This window comes from Camelus dromedarius, chromosome 35 (genome assembly GCF_036321535.1).
Source record: "Camelus dromedarius isolate mCamDro1 chromosome 35, mCamDro1.pat, whole genome shotgun sequence".
NCBI lineage: Eukaryota > Metazoa > Chordata > Mammalia > Artiodactyla > Camelidae > Camelus > Camelus dromedarius.
Window position 1 is genome coordinate 16,540,324 of NC_087470.1, and position 20,188 is coordinate 16,560,511.

General features: G+C 56.2%; 1 protein-coding gene across 4 annotated transcripts; it reads right to left on the reverse strand.

Moving 5' to 3' along the window:
- Positions 1-695: 695 nt before the first annotated feature.
- On the reverse strand, positions 696-15,437 carry UPP1 (uridine phosphorylase 1). Of its 4 annotated transcripts, none has more exons than XM_031444990.2 (8): positions 15,313-15,437; positions 8,489-8,553; positions 6,375-6,489; positions 4,587-4,745; positions 3,549-3,663; positions 1,896-2,105; positions 1,506-1,652; positions 696-903 (listed from the first exon to the last, which is right to left on the reverse strand). In XM_031444990.2, the coding sequence occupies exons 2-8, from the start codon at positions 8,530-8,532 to the stop codon at positions 719-721; spliced, it is 975 nt and encodes a 324-aa protein (XP_031300850.1). In that variant the 5' UTR covers positions 8,533-8,553; positions 15,313-15,437; the 3' UTR covers positions 696-718. The 4 variants fall into 4 exon arrangements, with proteins under 4 accessions (XP_031300850.1, XP_064338441.1, XP_064338442.1 ...); XM_064482371.1 differs by lacking the exon at positions 15,313-15,437 and adding an exon at positions 14,552-14,935; XM_064482372.1 differs by lacking the exon at positions 15,313-15,437 and adding an exon at positions 9,005-9,250.
- Positions 15,438-20,188: the final 4,751 nt, after the last annotated feature.

The window sequence follows — 20,188 nt, forward strand, 5'->3', positions numbered from 1 at the left end:
CTCTCCCAGCGAGGGGACCCAGGACTGAGCTACACGGAGCGGGGCCTGCAGGTTTCGGGGGTCTGGGGGCGCCAGGGGCGGGGCGACGCCGGGGCGGGGCGACGCCGGGGCGGGGCGACGCCGGGGCGGGGCGACGCCGGGGCGGGGCGACGCCGGGGCGGGGCGACGCCGGGGCGGGGCGACGCCGGGGCGGGGCGACGCCGGGGCGGGGCGACGCCGGGGCGGGGCGACGCCGGGGCGGGGCGACGCCGGGGCGGGGCGACGCCGGGGCGGGGCGACGCCGGGGCGGGGCGACGCCGGGGCGGGGCGACGCCGGGGCGGGGCGACGCCGGGGCGGGGCGACGCCGGGGCGGGGCGACGCCGGGGCGGGGCGACGCCGGGGGGTGGACCTGACTTCTTGCTTAGAGAGTGAAGTCTAACGACCCTTCCCCCGGACAAGTCTTTGCCTCATTTCCGTGGAAATATTTCAAATATTCAGAGGAACGTTCTTCAGGAAAAGCCAAATCAGGCTAACATGGTGGCAGGGTCTCCAAAGAAACTTTAACCAAAAAAAAGATCTCTTGTGGAGTCAATGCAGGTCTGCTTGCCTCTGAAATGCACCCAGTTCCCTACATGTATGTACAGTTTAGAACTGGACACACGTGTGCTTTCTCCGCCCCCCGCAAACCCTCATACAAAGCGCGCACGAAGCCGGACACGAGGAGACGCGACGCTGATTTTATTCGCAGCCACAAGGACCGCTCCGCGCGGGGGCGCGGGGGCCTCGGGCCGCCGCGAGGTGCTGCTTGATGAAGTGGCCCACCAGCCGCTGGGGCCGCTGCTGGTACTCGGCCAGCACGTCGTGGGGGCTGCTGATCTGGTCGCCTTCCAGGCGGTTGAGGAGCGTGACGCACACCACGGCCGCTGCAAAGCGCGAAAGCCAGGTCAGTGCGGAGGGCCGGGCCTGCTTGGGTCCCCGGGACCAGAGGGGTGTCGCCTCTGGTGCCCCCCCCCGCGCGCGCGCGCCTTTCCCCCGGGGAGAAGGGCCGACCGTGGAGGCCAACAGGGGCAGAAGCGGGGAAGGCGGAGGGCCGCCCCACCCTGTTCTCTCCTCCTTCTCCCCTGCCTTTGAAACGAGAGACCAGCTCAGGGCCCTCGAGAGGCCAGACGGGGAGGCAGAGGTCCTGGAAGGCAGAGCTGGGCCCTGACGGGTGAGACTCCGAACTGGGGGTGGACTAACCCCAATTCGGAAATCCCAAGAGCTCTGAAGGCCAGATCCACTGTGGAGCCGGCAGGGAGGCCGGCCTGAGCTGAGGCGGGACCCCGCACCGTGGTCATCCCTTGGTGGCACGTGGGTCTCGGCAGAGACACTGTCAACCACGTGACAGTCGCATGAGGTCTGCGCCCAGCGCTGTGGGATGAGCCCGGTCCAGCAACACGCCCCGGGGGCGGGGTGGGCGCAAAGCAGACGCGGGCGGCGGGTGGGGGCCCGGGAGGAGGGACTGCGGCCCCAGGTGCCCACCCACCTCGGAGGCCACAGGCGTTGCACATGGAGGCGAAGACCGAGGCCTCCATCTCGATGTTGCGGATGCCGGCCGCGTAGGCCGCCTGCAGGTACTCCTGCTTGTCCTTCTCAGTGTAGGAGCAGAGGGCGCCGTCCAGCCGGGCTTGCCCTGGGGAAGGTGGAGGGGTGCCAGGGTTGACTTGGGAGCGCTCACCGCACGCACGTAGCAAGCCCCGACGGCATGCCCGCCCTGCACGGCGCCACGCACCAGATGCAGGGACGCTTTGCGCCCTAGGGGCCCTGCCCGCCCTGCACCAAACCGCCGGCGGTGGAAGCAGTGAGGGACAGCAGTCCTTGGCGTCACAGACCACCCACCCCACCCCGAGACAGCAGACCAGCCGGCCCCTCTCACCCTCGTAGAAGTCCAGCGTGCACATGGTATTTCCCACCACCGTGGGGAACTCGCCCAGCTCCGCTGAGCACTGCATCAGCTCCCGCACCAGCCGCTCGTCCAGGTCCGTGTTCCGCACCACCCGCTTCCTGAGGACCATCTGCTCGAACTCCGGCTTGAAGCAGGCGTCCACTGCCTGCCGGGTGATGACCACAGAGCCAGGCTCCAGACCTGGAGGAAGAAGCGGGTGTTTGGCCACTTTGGGAGGGCGCGGCAACGCGCGGGCAGAAAGGACAGGACCCGTCTACGCGCCAAACACTGAGGACCAGTGCTGTCCTAAAAAGAAAGAGGTAAGGGTCCCTTTTTCCCAGCAGCCATTTTTCTGATGACAGAAAACATGGAAGAGAAAAGTGCAAAAAAGGAAGAGAAATTGCCAGGCGCATTCCCATCCCGTGCGGACTGTGTCCTGTCTTCCAGTCCCAGCTGTGGCGAACTGCCTGGCGCTCCCTCACTGGAATGTGGTTAACTGGTCCCTGTTTCATACGTTTGTGCTATTTGGGATTTCAAGTCAATACAAATGTGGACAAGGATGGTGTAATGAACGCCATGCACCCCAAACCCAGCTCCGGCCGTCACCGGCTCCTGACAGAGCTCCCCGCCCTCCGGGACTAATCCACAGGGAGGTTCTGCCCACGACTCCCTCCAGAATCCTCTCTGATTATCAACTGTAAAATCCCTGCAAAGCCAGAGCCCAGTTTTCAACAGAAAACCGGCACAGAGCTGGGCTGTCAGAGAGCAGAACAACTTCCGTAGAACAAGTTGGCCTCAAGGAGTTTGGCTTAAAACTCAGCACAATTTGAAAACAAAAGCAAACAAACAAAAAAAAAAACCCTCTATGTTTTACTGATGTTCTAAATTATTTTTGTTTTCAATTTAATTGGTTTCTGCTCTTTATTATTTTCTTCTGCTTGTTTAAGTTTATTTTGCTTTTCTATTGCACATTCTTTTTTTGTTTGTTTGGGTTTGGGGGAGGTAATTAGGTTCATTTCTTTATTATTGTTTTAATGAAGGTACCGAGGATTGAACCCAGGACTTCATGTATGCCGGGCACGCACTCTACCACTGAGCTATATACCCACCCCCTCCAAAAAAACTCAACACAATTTTTAACATTTCGCTTTCTCATTGCATCCTATTCTTTCTTTGCTGTCTTTTTTTAAGAGCAAACAACAACAAAAAGGACTGGGGACTTTTTAGGCAACTTGAGGATACTGTTCTTAATTTTGTGTTATGTCTCTCCCCTTTGATTTTTCTGTAGTGTTTCTCATAAGGTGCTTGAAATCCTTGCAGGAGTAAGGAGGAGTGAGCAAAGCTAATGAGAAAGGCAGAGAAAGAAGAGGGGTTGGAGAGAATGAAAGGAGAGACTCTAGCAACAGAGGAGGCGCGCGTGCAAAACGCCCCCCAGCACGAGCGCGCTCGGATGCACCGCCTGGTGCCTTTGGGCTCCTGCTTCTGGGATTGAGGTTGGGAGCTGGACCAGAGAAATAAGGCAACGAGCTTCTCTTCACGCCTGCTGGTAACAAGCCTCCTTGGGGGCAGCCGAGGTGGACACCCCGAGTGCCCCGCTGCCCACCCGGTCCCCTGCACGCGCGGCAGGGCCCTCCGCACACTGACCTATCCCGCCCGAGGTCCCGATGCGGATGGCGGTGACGCCGGAGCACCGCGCATGGTACAGCAGCTTGATGAGCTCGTGCAGCATGATGGCGATGGAGGGGATGCCCATCCCGTGCTGGAACCACCGGGAGAGACGCGGGCGTCACGCGCGGGGCAGGGCCTCCGCGCGCGCTGCTGGTAAAGGAGGGCGAGCTGCGGAGCGACCTTTTAAAAACCCGTTACCACTTTGGGAAGTGCACAAGTTTGCACACACCTGTCCAGCAGATGGCCCCACGTGATCCACACGTCCTGCGAGATGGATCGCAGTTGAGGACCCCCGGCTGCAAGGGTGCAGCAGCCCGCTGATGCTAGGTAACAAACAGCCCCCTCCATTGGAAACCCTGCACAAATCTTCCCTTTTCACCACGAGCTCTGCTGCAGCCAAACTGAGTAACTGGCCAGGGGCTCAGCAGGATGGAGGCTGACGCCTCCAGGATTCTATCTGTGCTGTTTCCTCCCATCCCTCTGCATCTCCGCCTCCCACCCTCCCAGTGCCACGAGCCACGTGCTGCTCCCACGGCAGAGGCTCTCCTTGGAGAGTCTGTCACGGTGTCTGGCACGTGGGAAGCTATCTTCCACGAAATATCTGGACTGCACACCCCTTGGCTCTAGGCAGCGTTCTGGATGGCTGATGTGCCCGCCTCCCCCCCTCCCCAATCTCAGCCAACCAGATGGGTAGAGGGCCTTGTCTCAGCCTCGGGGACAGCCTTAGCTCCAGGTAGCACTCTCTTTGTATCACGACCTACAAAGGGAGCCCACACTAGAAAACGAGAAAAACCGGAGATTGCTGTGTTCACGCATTGCTAAATGCCAGGTGCATGAAGTAGTAACCCACTGTGAGGTGGCCGGCCACATGGTCCCCGGCCCTGGCTTCCCTCCCAGGTCTCCAACCTGGGTCCTCACCGTGGGTAGCCGGCTGGGTGTCTCTGCACGTGTGTTTGCATGTGCGTGTGTGCCTCTCCTGGGGACGGGGCCCCACCACGGGGGATGGGTACTCACGCTGACCGACAGCACTGGTCCGACTTTGAACATGGTGTAGCGGTCGGTCCCCATGCAGATGTTGGGGTAGTCTGCCCCTGGGTGGTCCAGGCCCAGCTCCCCCGCCACGTATTTGATGAAAGCTTTCATCCGGGAAGGGCTTCCCCCAACACATACGAACTATAACAGAGGACAGAGCCACCGTCAGCACACGCACCACGCCATCTGTACAGCAGGAGTCCCCAAAGGGGGACCCCAGACCAGCTACGGCAGCACGTCCTAGAACTGGCTGGAAATGCAGTCTCGTTCCCTGGCCTCTCCCGGACCTACTGCGTCTGGGGAGCCGGCGATGTGAGCGTTGTGGAGCCTCCTGGAGTTTCTGACACTTGCTCAGGTTCATGGCGTCACCGCTCAGTGCAGGAGGCTCCAGCGGGGGCCGTCAGCTCCACGAGATGCAGGTTACCTGCACCCTTGCTCTTTCGGGGAGGGTGAGTCCAGGTCCCCTGCCTGCCCGGTCTCCGCCCATCACGGGGACAGCAGCTCGCCGCACTGGAGGCAGCCTGGGTTTGGAATCAGATGGTGGGGGCTCCTCTGTGTGTGATGAGGGTCCCCCTGCCCATCTGTAACATTAGCTTCTAACCCTTTCACCAGCCAATGTGTGGAAGGAGCCAGGAAACCAGCGTGGGACTCGGGAGGTCACAGGTATGGGAGGCGGGTGCGTGGCTCTCAGAAAAGTAAAACCTTTCATCCGCAACGTGCCACATGTGAAAACTTCCAGGAGGAAAATCAAGGACACAAGCCAGTTCTAAGGAGTTGGACGATCAAAGGATGATCAGTCTCTAAACATATAAAAGAAAATTTCTACAAAAATTAAATGATAGTTTAAACTTGATGGAAGAGTGAACACGGAGCGAATTAAGAACACAAGGAACATCGTCCTACGGTTTGTAACCGACAGCACAAACAACTCAGCTCCATGGCTGACGAGACACAGAAGTCTCGGGCCATTAGGACCCCGCGAGGCGGCAGTGGGTTCTGGTCTCCCTGGCTCGGGTCAGTTTTGAAGCCTAAACGTGAGTCCGTTTTTACCCATGGGGATTAGACAGTTTAAAAGTCCTGGGCTAGAAATTGACACAACATTATAAACTATTCTTCAAAAAAAAAAAAAAAGTCCTGGGCCAGAATCAATCAGAACTGCAGAACTTCAGGCTTTGTAGGAAAACAGACTAGAAGCTGTATTCAGCACAATAAACCATTAAAGGTGATTAACTGAACAGTGTCCACAGGCATCTTAAATCACAAAAACCCACGTGCTCTAATTACCCTTCCTTATCATTCCTCGCTTCTCTAAAAAACATTTCGAATCTGCTTTTCTCTCACCTCTCAATGAAGCATTAGGATGTTCACTTTATATTGTGTCAACTTGACACTAAATTTGTAAGAGATTATTAATTAGGAACCAAGTGGTCAGTATCCGCCACGGTTTTCTCTCACTCCGTTGAAATAGCTCAAGTTCTTGAAAAGTAACAATTTGCAAAACTCTGATGGACGCATAACATCATGATCTTGTCCTCCATCACCTCAGCCCTGTGTGATGCAGTCCACCCATATCAGCTGCCGGGAGGGACATCTCAAGACAGATCCCCAGGGGGAGGGGACAGCTCAGTGGTACAGTGTGTGCCTGGCATGCACCGGGTTCTGGGTTCAATCCCCAGTCCGTCCGTTAAACAAACAAATAAACAAATAAACCTAATTACCCACTCTGTAAAAACGAGACAAACCCCCAGAGTCAAAAGCCCAGTTTTGTACCTTCACGTCTCCGAACATCGCTGGGAAGTCGTGCGTGCTGGTGCTCAGGCCGAAATGGTACAGGATGTCTTCCTTCATTGTCGCTATGTTTGGGTTGCGAAGCTGGACGAGGTCACTGTTCCAAAACAGGAGAGAAGAAGGCTGGTGAACGAACACCAGTGTCCAGCACGATCACAGGAGTGCCCCGTGTCAGGGAGACACGGGGGGCACATGGCGGTGGGGGGGGGGGGGACTCAACACCTCAAAGGCTCCCAGTCTCCATTCTTCCTCCTTGTCCTTTCCCTCCTCCCCTCCTCTAAGTTGACCAGAAACAACTCAAAAGAGCACCAAAAAGGTCAAAGATCAAAATGCTAGATTGTCCATTTAAGGGTGTCACCTGCTGCTCCCCAACTCAAGTCCACACATACATACATATATACATCCTTTTTTGTTAGAGGTCATTACAAGGTATTGAATAGAGTTCCCTGTGCTATACAGTAGGACCTTGTTGTTTATCCATTTTATATATAGTCGTTAGTATCTGCTAATCTCAAAATCCCAATTTATCCCTTCCCACCCCCTCTACCCACTGGTAACCATTTGTTCTCTATGTCTGTGAGTCTGTTTCTGTTTTGTAAATAAGTTCATTTGTATCATATTTTAGATTCTACACATAAGTGATATCATGTGATATCTGTCTTTCACTGTCTGACTTACTTCACTAAGTGTGGTCATCTCTGAGTCTATCCATGTTGCTGCAAATGGCGTTATTTCATTCTTTTTTATGGCTGAGTAGTATTCCATTGCATAAATATACCACAGCTTCTTTATCCAGTCATCTGTTGATGGACATTTAGGCTGTTTCCATGTCTTGGCTGTTGTAAGTAGTGCTGCTGTGAACACTGGGGTGCAGGTGTCTTTTTGAATTAGAGTTTCCTCCAGATATATGCCCAGGAGTGGGATTGCTGGATCATAAGGTAAGTCTGTTCTTACTCTTTTGAGGAATCTCCGTACTGCTTTCCACAGTGGCTGCACCAAACTGCATTCCCACCAGCAGTGTAGGAGGGCTCCCTTTTCTCCACAGCCTCTCCAGCATTTATCATTTGTGGACTTTTGAAGGATGGCCATTCTGACTGGTGTGAGGTGACACCTCACTATAGTTTTGACTTGCATTCCTCTAATAATTAGCGATTTTGAGCATCTTTTCATGTGCCTGTTGGCCATCTGAATGTCTTCTTTGGAGAAATGTCTATTTAAGTGTTCTGCCCAGTTTTTGATTGGGTTGTTCATTTTTTGTTAAGTTGTATGAGCTGTTTGTGTAGTTTGGAAATTAAGCCTTTGTCAGTTGCATCATTTGCAAGTATTTTGTCCCCATTCTGTAGGTTATCTTTTTGTTTTGTTGTATGGTTTCCTTGGCTGTGCAAAAGCTTACCTCCTTGCCCAGATTTATTACTAAGTATTTTATTTTCTGATGGGATTTTTAAAAGGATTCTTTTTTACTTTCCTTTTCTCATATTTTATTGTTAGTGTAAAGAAATGCCAATGATTTCTGTATGATAACCTTGTATCCTGCTACCGTACTGAATTTATCGGCTCTAATAGTTTTCGTCTGGAGCTTTTAGGGTTTTCTATATATAGCATCATGTCATCAGCATATGGTGACAATTTTACCTCTTTTTTTCCTATTTGGATCCCTTTTATTTTTCTTGCCTGATTGCCGTGGCTAGGACTTCCAAGGCTATTTTGAATAGAAGTGTTGAGAGTGGGCTTCCTTATCTTGTTCCAGATTTTAGCAGGGAGGTTTTCAACTTTTCTCTGCCGAGTATTATGTCGGTCGTGGACCGACTTCTATTTTTACTCATTTATTTTTGCTTTGTTGTGATAACACGAGTTATTTCCCGGGAAAATGAGTCATACATTAGCCATCAGTAAGGCAATCAAGAGGTAACGCCTACACTGGACACCCGCTCTGTACCACCCTGAGACCTAGAGCTGGCTCCAGGACAGTGCCCACCTCCAAGGCGCTGGAAACCTGGTAAGACAAACGGATGTGAGCAAGAACAGTTACGGAACGGTGTCGACTGCCGTAAGACAGAGAAGCGCACAGCCTGCAGGAGAGACGGCGTCTGACTTACTTGCATTCTCCAGGCTTCTCCGCTTCAGCGCCTGCTGAGGCCATCCTCTCAACCGAGGCAGGGCCCTGGGGGACGACAACACACGGTCTGTGAGCAGGACACACTGAGCATTTCCAGAGTTTATCTGAGCGCACGTGGATTGGAGTCAGCGGTCGGCGGGGCGGGGCAGGGGAGAGGCTTCAGAGAGGAGGTGGAAACCAAGAAAGGATGATGATGAGCTGTAGCACAAAGCCCAAATGGCCGTGCGTGATCGCTGCCCTTCGCATTCTGATTTTGTAACCTCCAGGCATTTACAGTTTGGACGGATTTCGGTTTGCTGACCGCCGTGGGCTGCTGTGACATCAGAGCTCCCTCGGGCCAGTGGGCTCCTTTAGTTAACTGAACACTAGTGAACCGCCCCCCAGTAGGAACCAAGGTCACTCTGACGGGCGGCAAGGCCACGCCCACCTGTGGAAGGTCAGTGCCGTCCAGCGGGCCTCCCCACACCTACACCACACACATGTATGTATACGTGACCTGGAGGGTGGCTAATTTCAGAGACGAGCCACGTGGGCTGGCACCACACACTCCAGTAGAAAACCTGTCCTCGCTTCCTGGTCTCCCAGCCATCACGGCCTTGACCGCACCGGGCGGCCTCACCGCTCTCCTCCAGCAGGCCTCGAGGACAGCTCCAGGGAGGGGCCTGGCAAAGGCAGCAGCTCTCGGGGGGCCTGTTGTGGAGGGACAGGAAAGACGGGGCCGGTGTGGACCAGCCCTGCCTTGCTACCACCCCAAAGCCAGAGGAAGGAAACACTCCGCGGACGTAACCACAGTTATTTCCCTGGGGTTCAGCCATCCGAACACTGGCCCTAAGACCACATCCCTGCAGAGCTGAGCCTCAGCGCCCACCGAAGGTGAACTCAGTTAATAAAATCACAGGGCAACCCAGCAGGCACAGACCCTCCCCATACCCTCTGCCTTAGCTCCTCTCCCAGGTTCCCAGGTAACGGTATCTGATGCACGCTTCCTGAGTTGTCTCACAGATGCTAAAACCCCCACCGGATGGAAGATGTTAGCTACCTGATGACCTTAAGCACATAGCAACCCCAGACTCCTGGAGCCTGAGGACTGTTAACGTTGACCCTGTGACCCCGCCCTGTGACACCACCCTGCGACCGCACCATCAACCAGAGAACCGAGCAAGAGCTAGTCCCAGACGCTGCAGCCCCCTCCCTCACCTGGCCTTTCCAAGTGCTTTCCTGGAACCCCTCGGGGAGTCCGAGTGTCTCCAGCACTAGCTGCCCGTTCTCCTTGCTGGGCGCCTGCAATAAACACTGTACTTTCCTTCACCACAACCGGGGTCAGTAGGCTGGCTTCACTCCGCGCAGGTGAGCAGACCCTCGCCTGGTAGGTTTGGTTCAGTCACCACAGTCCCTGAGCACCTGCCACCGTACCTGCCAGCGCGTGTCCCTGCTCCCCTGCCAGCCTGGTGGGAAGGGCACAGTCCTTCTTCACAGCAGGAAAGTGAAGCCACAATTAAGCAATGACTCACCGGGGGTCGCAAAGATGGTAGGTGCAACCATCCCCAGGTCAGGTTCTCAACCTGCTACCTCACCAGCCACTCACAAAAACTGGAGCCCACCATGCTCAAAGCACAAAGCCCTCTTTCTGGAGAAAAGGATGGATAACTGCTCTTACACAGTTAAATCCTGACCATTTGAAGCAAATTCTGAAAAATCAAAGAATATTATAATAGTTGCAAGACAGGAAGACAAGAGTACAGCCATTTGGGGAGAGGACCAGGAGTGGTCTTGGGCAAGACAGGCCTTGCAAAGCAAAGAACAAAGGCTCTGGGAGCCTGAGCCCCAGAGACAAAAAAAACAAATAAACAAAAAAACAAAAAAACAGGCTGGCGGGAATCAAAGATGAACTTCATCTCTGTGGCATGATTATACTTAGCTGCCACAAGTCAGGAAGTTCAGACATGCATTTTAACCTTATCTTTCCGACAATTCCTTGCAGAAAACCTTAATGCATTTCTCTCTCCCAGCAGAAGCCCTCACTATTCCCGGGGGGCCCACCGTGGAGGCGTCTGAGGCTGATCAGAGACGATGGGAGATTTCTGGAAATGATCAGTGATCGTGAGACGAGCTCCGCCTTCTACTCAGGGAACTGGTGCTTTTTTTTTTTGCCCCCACCTCCCTTGTGCACAAGCTGACTTTTCTAATAGAAAGCTTGGCTTGCCTGAGTCTTGTAGCAGCAATGTTAGGGTTAGGCCGTGGGGTCTGGCTCCATCCCCAGGTAGACAGTGTCAAAACCGAGCTGAATTGTAGGAGCCCGGCCAGTGTGCAGAATTGCTTGGCGGGGTGGGGAGCAGAGGGTGGGGAGAACTGTAATTGGTGGGCAGAAATCTTAGGTCAGAATTTGCCCTGACAGCATCCGTCCAACAAACTTACACAGACAGCCCAGCCTGGGAGGAAGTCTGGCTTCCAGGAAATGCAACCATCCTGGCCACCGCCCTGCAGTCGGGGGCCCCACCCCAGCCCCCGGCCCCCTTCGTTGCTTCTCACTTGTCCACTAAGAGATGGAGTAGGGCCTGGTGGAGAGTCCAGGCCCGCGGGGCCAGTCTCTGTGGGGGGCGATGTCCCCCTGTAAGGGCAGTGCTGGCTTGCAGCCGCCGCCCCCTGCAGCCTGGACCCTCTGGACTGCTCCCTCCTCCTCTGGGGTGGGAGCTGGGGGGCGGAGGGCAGTCCTGGGAGGTCAGAAAGAGGAAGCAGTGCCTTCCCACGGGGCAGCAGCCGTCAGGAAGGCTCTTCCAGAGAGAATCCAAACCGCACTTCACAGAAAAGGAAACCCGGCTGCCAAGAAGGCATCCTGTCTGGCCTCAAAGAGAAAGTGCGACTCGCTAGGCCTGGTTGCTTTCCTCGCCTCTTTCCCTGCCTAGCGCTCGCCCCTCGCTGCCCTGACCTCGGGCTCCTTCCTGCGCCTGGCCCGGCCTGCATCCCTGGTGCCCACAGACGCTCCCTCCCTCCAGGCTGTGAGCCTCCCCAGCAGCCCCTCTCGGGCCTGGGCCTGGCCTGCCCCGGCCCCGAAGTCTGCACGGCTTTGTTTAGCCAACTTCACGCAGAGAAATCTGCAGACTTTCACAACGCGCTGGAGACAAGAAGGAAGGAGGCAGGGCACAACCACTGAAGGGAGGACACAGCCACTGGGGACAAACTGGTTACAGCCGGGATGGCGGGAGACTCGACTTTCATTTGACCTTGAGCCCCGTGGCGCACCCACAGGCGCCATGACAGTTCCAGGCTGACCTTAACAGGTCCAAGAGTGGGTGGGGGCCCGATTCCTGGAAATCCCCGCCCCCTCCCCAAAGTAGATGGAATAACCCTCCTGCTCATTAGCATATGAGATTAAACCCCCCCTGGTCCTGCTCTCTCCTGCCTTCCGAGACGTCCCGCACTCTGTCTGTGGAGGGCGCACCTGCTTTTACTTTGAACCCAACACCCTACACCTCTCGGTCTCTCTCTCTCTCACCTGTCTCAGATGGACCACGTTCTGCCCAAGGAGGGTGTGCCTCTCTAAATAAACCTGCTTTCCCTTTCCCATGCCTTGCTCTTGAGTTCTTTCCTGCATGAGGCAAGACCCTACTCTCCGCCAACACTCTAATTGGAAAGTTCCCCACTGACTGTCTCAGGATGCTTACAGGTGGGGTGACCACGCACGCAGGTTTGCCTGGGGAGTCCTGGCTTAATCGTCGGAGCTGCAGTTCACTCGCAGAGGGACCTGAGTGTGGGGGATAAATTATAGGACCACCACCACTGAAAGGTCAAAGGCACGGAGGAAGTGAAGGAAGCCTCTCACCTCTCAATGTACTTCCCCTGAGAACACCTGCAGCAGAGAGGTTCCTGCACAAGCTGCCCAGAGGCATCGCCCCCTGAGAGGGAGAGGCTGGGGGAGGAATTAGGGGCCCAGGGCAAACCCCAGAAACTGACAGTTGAGAGAAGCCGAGGATCCTGACCACAAGGAGGAAGAGGAGCAGGGCAGAGCAGGTTGCCATGGAAACACTGACTGACGCGGTGTCTCTCAAAGGTCTGATCTAACTCGCGGGCATCCTCGGTCCTGCTGGCGGCCATGACCCTGGGTGTCCTTTGACCAGAGGCAGAGCTCCCAGGAAAGCTGCGGATTCTCAGTGACCCCCGCACCTGAGGCAGACGTCATCTCGGAGCTGATTTTAGAAACACTTCTAACCTCGTTTGGAGGGACGTGGGGGTCTTGAAACCGCCTCCTCTCACCTTGCGGGACCCCGTGTTCTCTGTACAACAGGAGGGTCTCCCTCGTGTCTGGCCCCGAGGTCCTGCCCTCCCAGAGAAGTCTGAGCCTGGTTCTGCGCTCCCAGGTTCCCAGGGCTTCGCTGTGAGCAGCCGGGGCTCCCCGACTGTTCCCAGACGGGACAGGTCCATCCCCGGGGGGGGGGGGGGTTAGCCAGTACTTGCGACGAAATCAGAGGCGTTTATCACGGGTAACAAGCAAGGAGGGAGGGAGACAGCCCTCAGAGCACTGCTCCCCAACGAGACCAGGGCACGTGAAACGGGGCGTGGATGGTCCACCAGGGAGGTGGATGCGAGATGACAACAGGCCAACGTCGAATGTTCAAAAACGGTGGCAACCCCCTCCCCCACTCGGGGAAGAGATTCCAGCATCAAAATGAGGCAAAGGTCACCCTAGGTTGACAAAATCTAGGCGTCAGCAAAGGTCCATCAGCACCCCCATTCCTAACGCACCAGCTAATCTGGCGAGTGAGTGCTTCCAGGGGTTTGGGTCCCGCAAAACATCTCAAAAATGTGCCTCCGCCTGGTCTTTGCCTTTGAAACAGAACGGGGAGGCTTTACGACCGGCTGTCTGTGCTGCAGTGTCCTCTCCCGCCTGACAACGGCTGTTTGTTCCTGCGTCATCTGTTCTGGTTTAAAATCATTAGTTACTGCGGACTCCTCTTTGTTTCCACGCGAGACAGGGAGACCACAGCCCCCCTTTCTCCCAGTCGTCAGTGCAGGGGACGCACAGAGGCTCTGAAATCCACGCTCGGTTCCTCAACGTGAGTGCATCCAGGGCCTGCGAACAGCTTCTCCCATCACCTGCTATCTCCCTTCTGTAGCCACGACTTGCTCTGGTGTCAGCTCATCCTTGCCGGATCCAACTTGCACAATCAAAAAGCCCTCGGGTGTTTTTTTTTTTTTCTTTTTCTTGTTTTGTTGCTGTTTTGTTCTATTTTAATTGTAACCCATTAAACGAAAAATCAGCCGGGTGGGTTACTTTGGGTAAATAGATTAGTGTGTAAATGTTTTTTTTTTTTTGACTAAACATATTTCAAAAGCAAATGTGTGTGTGTGTCTGTATTTGGGGGAAAGACAGATGGGGAGGGAGGGAAAGAAATGTTTAGCGTTATCTTCAGGGAATAGGAAAATTTGGAAGTTTCATTTTCTGTTATATATTAGTGGGGTTTTTTCCAATGAGTTCGTATTAATTTTATGATCAGTAGAGACAACAAAAAAGTCCAGTTGGACAAAAGCTGATGTAAAGAAAAGCCACCTTATCTGTTTCAACGAAATGTCCTTCCATGCCCACCAGGGCTGGAAGTCCTGGAACTAAGGATCTAATCTGTGCCCAACACACCCGTGCTGAATTACAGAAGCCTGCCATCCTGAGGCCTCCATACGGAGACAATCAGAAAGTGGATTCAGCCTCTGAAAAGGGGAAAAAGTAATGGAAGACTGGCAGAGGAGCAGGGGAGCTGGGCCCAGTGCTGGCGGCCGGGCAGAGTGCAAGGTGGCGGGCAATGCTGCCCGGGGAGGGCTGCGCAGGGCACGGAGACCCAGGCTGAGGCAGCCTTTCTATTCAGGGAAATCATACATCTTCTCAACGCCACCGTACAGCCAATGAATGGAAACAAAGGCCTCCTTAACCCGGAAGACACAAGAAGCAGGGGGAAAGGGGCCAGAGGGACACCCCAAGCTAGACAGAGCAAGGAGGCCGACAGACGGACGGACGGATGGAAAGCCGCACAGGTAAGGGCCAGGGCCGCCTCACCTGCCTGCCAGGAAGTGGCCCCGTTCTAATCCGGAGGAGCCGCCTGGGGCCGACCTCGGGCGAGGAGGGCCCAAGCCAGGTCAGTTCCAGGCCGGCCCCAGGGCTGCTGGCTGGTGACCTCCTGTCACCTGGCCAAGCCGTGACTCCCGGGGAACCAGCGCGGCTGCTCCAGGCGCCCCTCTCTGGGCCCTGCCACGTCCAAGGACAGGTTGCCACACACAAGAACTGTAAAAGGACCCACCCCGACCCGGGGTGCCCTGCCGTTTCCGACTGTAAAGTTGCTCCTCTGGCCTGCGGGGCACACCTGATGCGGTAACCCCCGAACGGCTGGCTCAAGGCATACCCGTGAGTCCATCCGACCTCCGGCGGTCCGGTAGCAGTCATTCTCCAAAGGGTAAGTTTATCCATCCCCCGCCATGAAAAGGGGGAGTTTCAGGTCTCCCGTACCCCCTTCCCGCTCGGGTCTGGGCTGCGGAGGAGCGCGTCGCGGGAGCGGCACCTGCCGGGCGCCGCCCCCAGGGCCGCATCACCTCCACCGGGTGCATCCAGGTGGCCGGCGGCGCACGGCGCGGGCTGCGCGCGGCGGGGACGCGGGCGAGGGGCGGGCTGCGACGGCTGGGGGTGGGGGCGCGCGCCCTCTCCGGGGCCCCCGCCCCTCCCCGCACACCCTCCCCGCGGGTGGCCGGGGAGTCCGCCAGCGCGAGCCGCCTCCCCGGCAGGGCATGGTTCCCGAAAGCAGAGCCCCGCCGCCCACCACTCACCGCGCAGGGACCTGCCGCTCGCGTGCGCCGCGCTCGGGCCACTAACTCCCGGCCCCGGAGCCGCTGTCGGGGCGCGGGGAGGGCACGGCGAGCGGGCGAATTTCAAGCCGCCCGGGGGGCCCCGCCCCGCCCCGCCACGCCCCGCCCCGCCCGGGCCCGGAAAGCTGCGCGCACCTCCGCCCGGCATTGTCGCCTCCTCCGGGCGGGCGACAGGGTGAGTAACCCGAGTCACACATCCCGGTTACTCATTTACCGCTCGCGCCGCCGACGGAAACGCCTTACCTGCTTCCTCCCCGGGAACAGCAGGAGGCACGCGGGCAGGGGGCTGAGCCCCCGAGGCCGCGGCGCCGGCGCCCAGGCCTGTCCGCGGGGGGCCCCCGCCCCCGAGCCAGCGCGGGAGGCCCGAGCCGGTGCCCGGGGGTCGGAGGGTGGGGCGGAGTGGCCGGGCCATGTCGGCCGGTCCCCGCGGCTTCTCCCGCCGGGGTCTCTCTCCGGGACCTTCCCGGGCCTGGAGCGCGCCGGGAGACGCCGGCCGGAGGGGAAGTGACTCACTCATGGAGTCAGCGGCTGCGACCAAAGACCTGCCTGTGTGCGTTCATTCAGGCCGCCCACTGCCCCCAGCGCTCGCGCCCCGCGGCACGTACCCGGGACAAGCACCCCGGCGTCCGCAGCGAGGGCGCCCGGCCCAGGGTCTCTGGGGACGTGCACAGCTGCGTTCATTTGCAACCAACCGCACATGAGCCGGAAAATAGTATCCCAAAGGCTTACGGACTAGTCAGACCGCACCTGAAAACCCAGCCCACCCCGGGGCAGCTGCTCCAGCCAGGAAAGCGGAGGACACCCGGCCCCAGCGCCCCAGGCCAGCTCCCCTCCACTCCTTCCCGGAGCAGTCACCCCCAGAAGGCCAGACCCCACCAAGTAAGGACCCCCAGTCCTGTCCGACCCATCAAAACCCCGGAGAATTTCCAAATGCCTCGGATTCTCCCAGAGCCGAGAATATTTTAGAGATATTAACTCCCCAGTTTCCCTGTGCCGGGGGCCCCTCCCTTTCCAGCCCAGGGCTCTGCAGCTTCCTGGAGCACCACTCAGAGCGAGGGCGCAAACCTCCAGGAACACTGTTTTGGAAGCTGGAGGCAGGCCCCATGGGTAGGTCAGGGAGCCACAGAGTGGGTCACAGGCAGCGTGTGGATTGTCAGTGAGGCAGATCCGTCTGTGTTCCCAGAACGCCCATCCGAACAGCATTAGTGGCCCCAGGCACTTGATGCATGGATGCCCCCTGCAGACAGCTCGTGCCCTCCAGGTCTCCACCTGCAGAAGCGCTGCTGTCAGGGAGCAGGGACAGCTCAGCGGCTACAGGGGTATCCCCTCTGGGACGCCACGTGCAGAGCGAAGGAGGGCCCCCTGTAGTGTGGTTCCACAGGGCTCTGTCTGCACGCCGTTTTCCACGCACTTTCTGCCTTATCGCTTCCATTCTGGACCATTTTGTCGCACAGACATCTTCCCCGTTCCACCCAGGAATGAGAACTGAATTTCTTCACTGGGGCTCGGTCCGCAGGGACGGCTCCCTCATGTGGAACTGCCCTGCTGCCCCTGACCATGGACCTTCTGAACTCCAACTCTCAGATGGGAATGATGCAGCTTCCACAGGGATCCATTAGGGTTGGGGGAGATCCCAAAAAATCGCTGTGGTTGGTGGGTTCTGATAGATTACATTGCCTCCATCTCTCGCTCACCACATCGAACCAGCCAGCACCGAGACACCTTGGTTAGTCTGCTTTTCAAAATTCAGGTTCAGTGGTCACAGGTAACCCTCCAAGGTGTGTTGGTGCAGCCTGAGTCTGCTGGCTGCTTTCTGGAACCAGCTCAGGAAACAGGAAAGCCCTTGCTGGGAACCACACGGGAAGTGCCCTCCTGCCCCCTCCGTCCCTGGGGTTCTCCGAGCTGCCGAGCTGCTTGTCCACTCACTGGTCACTTCCCCCGTCTCTTCCTGCCTGTTAGTCCCCGACTTTAAGGTCATCTGTGAGGGAGCCTTCCTGGCGCCCAGTGACCTTGCAGGGCCCCAGCCCTGAAACTCTGGCCCGTTGCCCCCCTGCCATTTTTATCTTGAATTTTTATGGAGAACGTGGTGAAATTGTATGAAGATGTAGGTTATGATGCCCGCTATGGTCTGAATGTGTAATTTCCCCCCTCCTGAAATTTTCATGTTGAAATCCGGGCTCCAAGGTGACGGTTTCAGGAGGTGGGACCTTTGGGAGGTGACTTGGCCCTGAGGTGGAGCCCTTGTGCTGTGATCAGAGCCCCCCCTGATCGAGGAGACCCGGAGAGCCCCCCCATCCCTTCCTCCACGTGAGGACAGCCTGAATGAACCAAGACAAAGTTGTCCGGGATGACCCAGAGGTGACCTCTCATGGCCTCCCCCGGCCTCCCCCAGGGCGACCTTTTGCAGAATTGCAGTAGGGACCAGAGCCAGGGTGCGAAATTCAAACACACCCCTCTTCAGATTTCTCCGCTTTTTGGTACTGTTTTGTTTTATGCAACTGTGGTACCAGCACGTTCAAGACACTGAATTCACCGTCCATCCCCGAAAGGCCCCCTCATTGCCCTGCAAGAGCCCACCCCATCTCCCCTCCAGCACCCCTCCACACCCCCACACCCCCAAGGCCCCACACCCTCTAATCACTCCTGAATTTCTAAGGCTTGTCATTTTGAAACCGCTACGTGCATGGAAACACAGTCTCTCAGCTTTTGGAGCTGGCTTTTCCCACTCAGCAGAATTCCCTGGAGATGCGTCCATGCTGAGTGCGTCCCTCGCTGGTTCCCTTTGGTTGCCAAGCGGCGTTCCACGATGTGTGTGCGCCGGCCTGTTAACCACTCACGTGCTGGGAGACACCCAGGCGGTGTCCGGTTTTAGGAGTTCATGATAAAACTGCGATGAAATTCAACGTGCAGGTTTTTGTATGAACGTGTCTTCGTTCCTCTGGGATAAAATCCAGGAGAGCAAATTCTGGGCTGTGTGGTCGCCGTGCATTTAATCTCAAGGGAACCTGCCAGACTGTCTCCCAGAGCGGCTGCCGTATGTCACGTCCACACAAGCCGCGGCTGTGAGACCCACTTTCCCTGACTCCCCCTCCCCCGTGCTTGGTGTCATTACTTCCCATTTCAGCGATGTCTCACTGCGGTTTTAACTTGCATTTCCCTGAAGTTGAGTGATGCTCAGCACCTTCGACATGGGTCCTCTGTGGTGAAAACTCGTTCATGTCTTTCCCCTCTCATCTCCTTGGATCATTGGGGTTTTTGGCTATTCTTGTTGCGATTTGAGGATTCTTTATTGGACGAGTCATTTATAAATAATTTCTCCCAGTCTGTAGCTCGTCTGTTTATCCTCTTCATGTGAAATTTCACAGGGAAATTTTTTTTCAAGTTTGATGAGATCAACTTAGCCATGTTCCCGTTTGCAGCTCATGCTTCTTTTTCGCCGAGTCTAAAAACGCTTTGCCTCACCCTAGATCGTGAGGATTTCCTCCTGTGTTTTTCCCTCAAAGTTTTAGTTTTATATTATTGCATCTTCTTGAGTGTTTTTTTTTTTATTTCTAATTTTCGGGGTAGAGTTTTATATTATTGTTTTCGACTACAGTTTTGTATTAAAGTTTTGGGTTTTAGGTCTAAGTTCATGGTCCATTTTTAGGTGGGATGGTTGGGTGAAGCTTCTTGGTTTTGGGTTTGGGGCAGATTTTTTTGCACATGCGTGTTCATGGCGGCGGTGCTATTTCTTGAAAAGCCTCTCCTTCCTGCACTGAATTGCTTCACAGCCATGTCAGAAGCTGGTGGAGCTTGCTGGTGCGAGGATTTCTGGGTTTTCTGGCCTGTCCTAGTCATCTGTGTGTCAGTCTTGCCCTGTCTGGGACGCTGGAAAGGCTTGGTGGATTTTACACTGGGCCCCACCCTGGGCTCTGCCTGCTGACTCCAGTTTTAGCAAGAATCCTGCCCAGTGGATTTGGTGGAAATTCCCCGCCCTTGGTGTCATGGGCTGTTTATTTCCCCCACCTTCGTATGCTGAAGCCCCACCGGACAATGCAATGTGCTAGGAGGGGCGGCTTTGGGAGGGGTTCTGGTCGGATGAGGTCATGAGGGTGCGGCCCCCGAGATGGGATTAGCGCCCTGATCAGAATCAAACAGGATCTGGCTTCTCCACTCTGCTCTCTACCACGTGAGGACAAAACTCGTGGCTGTCCACAGCGCAGAGGAGGGTCCCCACCAGAACCCGGCCATGCTGCCACCGTGAGCTCAGACCTCCAGCCTCCAGACCTACGGGAAATAAACCTCTTTTCTGTATAAGACACCCGGTCTGTTGCTCCTGTTCTAGCAGCCCAAAGGGACTGGGAGCCGGGTATAGGGTCACCCTGTATGTCTGGGGTATCTGATCAGAGTCCTCGTCCCCCACCCTGGGTGTTTCACCGCCCTGGCCTGCCTGCAGCAGGACTCCTGCTGGGTCAGTCTATGCCTGCACCCTGGATAGGAGCATCTAGCCTTTTGCGGCAACGTGGGTGAGCTTGGAGAGCATTATGCGGACTGAACTAAGTCAGAGAAAGACAAGTGCCGTGAGACACCACTTCTGTGTGGAATCCAATGAACACAGCAAACGAGTGAATTTAACCAGAAAGAAGCAGGCCCACAGATGCAGAGAACAAACTCGTGGTTACCAGCGGAAGGTGGGAAGCGGGCCGGGAAAACATAGGGACAGGAGATGAAGTAAGCCACCGGGATCCATGGCACAGCACAGGGAATGCAGCCGGCATTTCCTAATAACTTATGGGGTGTGACCTTTTAAAATTGTGGATCGCTATATTGTGCACCCATAAACTTATATACTACTGCG

Bases quoted from the DNA above. Each gene is read 5' to 3' on its own strand.
- UPP1 (XM_064482371.1), bottom strand. From the start codon at position 14,935: ATGACTGCTACCGGACCGCCGGAGGTCGGATGGACTCACGGGTATGCC. The intron at 6,490-8,488 runs GTAAGTCAGACG...GTTTTGGAACAG, and splicing joins GAGAAGCCTGGAGAATGCAA to TGACCTCGTCCAGCTTCGCA. The intron at 1,653-1,895 runs GTGAGAGGGGCC...CACCTTCCCCAG, and splicing joins CACGCTGGACTTCTACGAGG to GGCAAGCCCGGCTGGACGGC.